Below are 5,407 nucleotides of genomic sequence, written 5' to 3'. Positions count from 1 at the left end.
TCTCTATGCTGCTTGAAATCCTAGAAAATTTTGCACCATAGAGCAAGTTGCCTTTCATTCAAAATGGAAGAGCAAAAGGAAAAGGAAGGATGCTTGTTTGTTTGTCTTTTAGTCCTTTTTTAACTGGGTGTGGAAGTGTAGAGATTTCAGGTTCGTATGACTGCATCACTGCAAAGAGTTACCGGCACTACCACCATGGCAGCATCAGGCTGTTTTTGAATGGCTTGTTCGTCCCCCTTACGTAAATGCCTCTAAACTTGTTTGTCCCAAGCCAGTGGGGGGAAGCACCTTTGATCGGGAGCTGTTTTGTGACCAAAGTGATTTTGGGTTCAAAGTTCAACTTGCCGCACACAATATAGGGGGATAAAAAGCTGTGTGTGTGTGTGAGAGAGAGAGAGAACGCTTGGGGAGGTGTTTTGCAGTTTTAGCCCAGACCAAACAGACACACATAAGTCACCAGCTGAATGGAAGCCGGCATGGACCTCCTCCACCACACAGGCATCCAAGCTACACACTACCTCCAAGCAAGCTACCCAGGATCCCAGGACTGGTTCCTGTTCGTCTCTTTTGCTGCTGACCTCCGAAACACCTTCTTCATCCTCTTCCCCATCTGGTTCCACCTCTGCGAAGCCGTGGGCATCAGGCTGATCTGGGTGGCCGTGATTGGCGACTGGTTGAACCTCGTCTTCAAATGGTGAGTGGTTTGCCCACTCCGCAGGGCTCTTGGGTTTGGCTCCAGTCCTCAGCCCAGAGTTTGCTTTAATAGCCAGGGCGCAGCCTCGGAAAGCACCACATCATTCGCAAGAGAGAACGCCTCTGGAACGTGCAGAGAACTTGCGTTCCCCGCTGAGTCGTCCGCTAACTTCTGCCTAGTGGGGAACACGAAGGAAGGTTTTCCAACTTGCATTCTGGCTTTTCAGTTTTACAAATGAACCTAAGGATGCCGGCCTGTAAGTGGGACTTGGGGATCCCCCAGAATTATAGCCGAATCCCCAGTGAAAATGTAATCTAGATACAACCAAGTTTCAAAAGAATCGGCACCTTTTCATCCAGGTTCCAACATCCTCACTGCAGCATGTTTCTAGTGAAGACGTCTAGCCCTGCCCCATGGGGGGTGGGGGTGCCTGCTGTCAGGGGTGCAATTGTTAAGCTAGCAGCACCAAAATGTCAGAGTATCTTTAGGAGACCCTCCTGATGATGCCACCCAGGTTTGGTGAAGTTTGGTTCATGGAGGCCAAAGTTATGGGCCCTCAAATGTGTAGCCCCCATCTCCTATTACAGTGATGGCGAACCTTTTCGAGAGCGAGTGCCCAAATTGCCACCCAAAACCCACTTATTTATCGCAAAGTGCCAACACGGCAATTTAACCTGAATACTGAGGTTTTCGTTTAGAAAAAATGGTTGGCTCCGAGGCGTGCGTTTCTCAGGAGTAAGCTTGGTGGCAGTTGGTGGCTTTGCTTTGAAGCAACCGTGCAACTCTTCCAATGAGTGAATCACGACCCTAGGAGGGTTTACCAGAAGCAAGCCCCATTGCCAGCAATTGAGCTTACTCGCAGGGAAAGGATCGCGCTTTAGTTCTTTGTATGAAAATCAGTGGGGTTTAACCGCACTTAACAGGGTTACCCAAAACTAGGTCTTAGGTTTAATGCTAATAATCAAGCCCAGCGGCCCAGGCCAGCCTAGATGTGTGTGTGGGGGCACTCTGCGTGTGCCCACAGAGAGGGCTCTGAGTGCCCCCTCTGCCATAGGTTCGCCACCACTGTCCTATTAGCTCCCATTGGAGTGTTGTGTTCAAAAAGGTACAAGCAGGTCCAGGAAAATCCCGTGATAAGGGGGGGTGGAGAGTGCCAGAAATGGGACTGATCCATGTTTTGCGGTTCGGCAGTGGGGAGATCGTGAGGAAACCCGGACATTTCGAGTGACTCTCCCAGGATTAATCGCCAGTGGGATATGCCAACCCAGCTCATCTCCAGACTACAAGAGAGCAGTTTCCCTGGAGAAAAGAGATGCTTTGGATGGTGGACTCGACGTCTTGGTCCCCAACCAAGATCCCTCCACCCCCAAATCTCCGGGAATTTCTCAACCTGGACCTGGTGACCCTATGCACCCCGTCTCCCACTGGGGGTGAGGGAGGTCCCGGCAACCCTAATCATTGCAGAAATGGCCACGTCACGCAGTCCATCCCAGCTGCTTCTTGGAGTATCTAGATCTGCTGTTGGGTTGGTCTGGAGGAGATACCATTGTTAAGCTAAGTTATTTCTGCCCTCATTCTCTCCCCCCACCCCCCCACCCCCGTCTCTCCCTTTCCTTTCCTCCCTGCTAGGTCAACTCTGGCCTGGTGGTCTGTTTTCCCAGCTCTAAGGGAGAGAGGAAGAAGAGGAGTTTGGATTTAAACCCAGCCTTTCTCTCCTGTAAAGCAGCTCACGAGGCAGCTCACAAACTCCTTTCCCTTCCTCTCCCCACAACAGACACGTGGGGAGAACTGTGACTAGCCCAAGGTCACCCGGCAGGCTTACTTACTTACTTACTTACTTACTTACTTACTTACTTACTTACTTACTTACTTACTTACTTACTTACTTACTTACTTATTTATTTATTTTATGGGATTTTTATGCTGCCCAACCCCCAGAGGGCTCTGGGCGGTGCACAACACAGATTCTACATACAATATATACAGACAAAAACCCCATTAAATTAAAATAATTTAAATTTAAGAATTTGAAACACAGCGGTAGATTCAGTAAAAATGGCGTCAGCAATAACCCCAGTTAAACCCTCCCAAGCAGGGGGAAAAGAACAAAAAGTGGGTCCCCGAGATGACAGGGGGACTCCGAAACCGGAGGAATAGAAGGGGCACCTCGATCAGCGGCTGGGCACTCCAAAAGTCATTTGTTGGAGTGGGAAAACAGATCCAGTTCACCCAGTAAGAGCCCACCGTTCTTGTGGGGGAGCGGGGAATCAAACCCGGTTCTCCAAATTCGAATCCAGCACTCATAGAATCATGGAGCTGGAAGAGACCACAAAGGCCATCCAAACCAACCCCCTGCCATGCAGGAAGACACAATCAAAGCACTCCTGACAGACGGCCATTCAGACTCTGTTTAAAAATCCACCCTCTGAGGCAGTGTATTCCGTTGTCGAACAGCCCTTACCGCCAGGACGTTCTTCCTAATGGTTGTGGTGGGTTTTCCAGGCTGTGTGGCCGTGGTCTGGTACCACAGCCATACTACGGCCACACAGCCTGGAAAACCCACGACAGCCAGTTGAATCCAGCCGAGAAAGCCCTCGACAATACGTTCTTCCTAATGTTTCGGTGGAATCTCTTTTCCTGTACTTTGAACCCATTACTCCTTGTCCTAGTCTCTAGAGCAGCAGAAAACAAGCTTGCTCCCTCTTCAACGTGACATCCCTTCACAAATTGAAACATGGCTATCATGTCACCCCTTAACCTTCTCTTCTCCAGACTAAACATACCCAGCTCCCTTAGTCTCTCCTCGTAGGACATGGATCCCAGACCTTTTAGTATTTTGATCGCCCTCCTCTGTACCTATTCCAGCTTGTCAATATCCTTCTTGAATTGTGGTGCCCAGAACTGGACACAGTAGTCCAGGTGAGGGCTGACCAATGCAGAATAGAGAGGTAATATTACATCCTTGATCTAGACCAGGGGTCTTCAACCTGTGGCTCTCCAGATGTTCATGGACTACAAATCCCATCAGCCCCTGCCAGCATGGCCAATTGGATTTGTAGTCCATGAACATCTGGAGAGCCGCAGATTGCAGGCCCCTGCTCTAGGCCCTTCCAACTCGAAGATTCTATGATCCGAGCCATACTGTAATCATTTGTGCAGCTAGTGGAGGTTGCAGACCCCTGATCTAGACACTATAGAGTGGTACCTCGAAAATCGCCGATAATCCGTCCAGAGATTATCGGCAATTTTCGAAAATGACATATTTCGAGGTACGCCGTTTGCACATGCGCGAACGCCATTTGTGCACACGCAACGCCGTTTGCGTACGCGCAACAGCGTTTGCGTACCTCAGCGGCTGCCAAAAATCGAGGCTAGCAATCGTCGATTTCTGAAATCGACGATTGTCGAAGGCACCGATTTTCAAGGTACTACTGTACTTCTATTGATGCAGTGCAGAATTGCATTGGCTTTCTTGGCCGCCACATCACACTGCTGACTCGTGTTCAGTTTGTGTGGTCTACTAAGACTCCCAGATCCCTTCCATGTACTGTTGTCTAGCCAGGTGACCCCCCAACCAATATCTGTGCATTTAATTTTTCCTGCCAAAGTGTTGTGTCTTACATTTATCTCTGTTGAAATTCATTTTGTCAGTTTTAGCCCAGCTCTCTGATCTATCCAGATCATTTTGAATTCTGACCCTGTGCTCTGGGGTATTAGCTAATTTGATGTAACTGGCAAATTCGATTAGCGTTCCCTCTATTCCATCACCTGAGTCATTGATAAAAATACTGAATAGCACTGGGCCCAGGACAGAACCCTGCAGCGTAAGGGCCTGCTACTTCAGTCAATAATTGAGACTCAGGAATGGTTCAAGAGCTTTACTGAACTGTGTCAAGACTTTAGCTGCAAAAGGCCAGAGCTGGTGCTCAAGCTTTTGCAGCAAGTATATATCTTTAGACATTGCCCATTCAGGCATTCCCCTCCCACTGATTCCCACAATTGCCCACATGAGAAAAGGATAGTGTGAAGACAGTATTGTTATGTGTTTGCCCAAGTCCGCGACAGACTCACTCTCTTCTCCAGGAAATGGGAGAGAAGGGGGGAGGAGGAGGAGGAGGAGGAGGAAGAAGAAGAAGAAGAAGAAGAAGAAGAAGAGTTGGATTGATATCCCCCTTTCTCTCCTGCAAGGATCCTCAAAAAGGCTTACAAACTCCTTGCCCTTCCCCCCTCGCAACAAACACCCTGCGAGGTAGATGGGGCTGAGAGAGCTCAGAAGAATTTTGACTAGCCCCAGGTCACCCAGCTGGCGTGTGTGGGAGTTCACAGGCTAATCTGAATTCCCCAGAGAAGCCTCCACAGCTCAGACGGCAGAGCGGGGAATCAAAACCGGTCCCTCCAGATTAGAATGCACCTGCTCTTAACCACTATGCCACTGCTGCTCCTGAATGCAGGGCAGCAACAAACACCTCAGCCAGGTCTTGGCCTTTCTGTCTCTGTCCTTCCCCATGGAACAGCATACTCAGGTGTGTAACAAGGGAGGCTTCTCTGGGGAATTCAGATTAGCCTGTTCTTCTTCTTCTTCTTCTCCTTCTTCTTCTTCTTCTTCTTCTTCTTCTTCTCCTTCTTCTTCTCCTTCTTCTTCTTCTCCTTCTTCTTCTCCTTCTTCTTCTTCTTCTTCTTCTTCTTCTTCTTCTTCTTCTTCTTCTTCTTCTT

The 5,407-nt window shown here is 49.0% G+C and overlaps 2 protein-coding genes across 2 annotated transcripts in view; both read left to right on the top strand.

The window, feature by feature from the left end:
- Positions 1-299: 299 nt before the first annotated feature.
- Positions 300-2,004, top strand: LOC125444491 (glucose-6-phosphatase catalytic subunit 1-like). Its single transcript, XM_048516930.1, has 2 exons — positions 300-694; positions 1,886-2,004. Exons 1-2 carry the CDS (start codon positions 465-467, stop codon positions 1,920-1,922), a joined length of 267 nt encoding a protein of 88 aa, XP_048372887.1. The 5' UTR covers positions 300-464; the 3' UTR covers positions 1,923-2,004.
- Positions 2,005-3,948: 1,944 nt separating this feature from the next.
- Positions 3,949-5,407, top strand: part of LOC125444855 (disintegrin and metalloproteinase domain-containing protein 11-like) — a 22,612-nt gene continuing 21,153 nt past the window's right edge. The window contains exon 1 of the mRNA XM_048517582.1: positions 3,949-3,963. Coding sequence (XP_048373539.1) covers positions 3,949-3,963 — 15 coding nt within the window. The remainder of the gene's footprint in view (positions 3,964-5,407) is intronic.

Source organism: Sphaerodactylus townsendi, linkage group LG15, assembly GCF_021028975.2.
Source record: "Sphaerodactylus townsendi isolate TG3544 linkage group LG15, MPM_Stown_v2.3, whole genome shotgun sequence".
Classification (NCBI taxonomy): Eukaryota; Metazoa; Chordata; class Lepidosauria; order Squamata; family Sphaerodactylidae; genus Sphaerodactylus; species Sphaerodactylus townsendi.
Note: the sequence above shows the minus strand (reverse complement) of the source record. Positions and strands in the feature narration are given on the sequence as shown.

Bases quoted from the DNA above. Each gene is read 5' to 3' on its own strand.
- LOC125444491 (XM_048516930.1), top strand. From the start codon at position 465: ATGGAAGCCGGCATGGACCTCCTCCACCACACAGGCATCCAAGCTACA. The intron at 695-1,885 runs GTGAGTGGTTTG...GCGGTTCGGCAG, and splicing joins TTGAACCTCGTCTTCAAATG to TGGGGAGATCGTGAGGAAAC.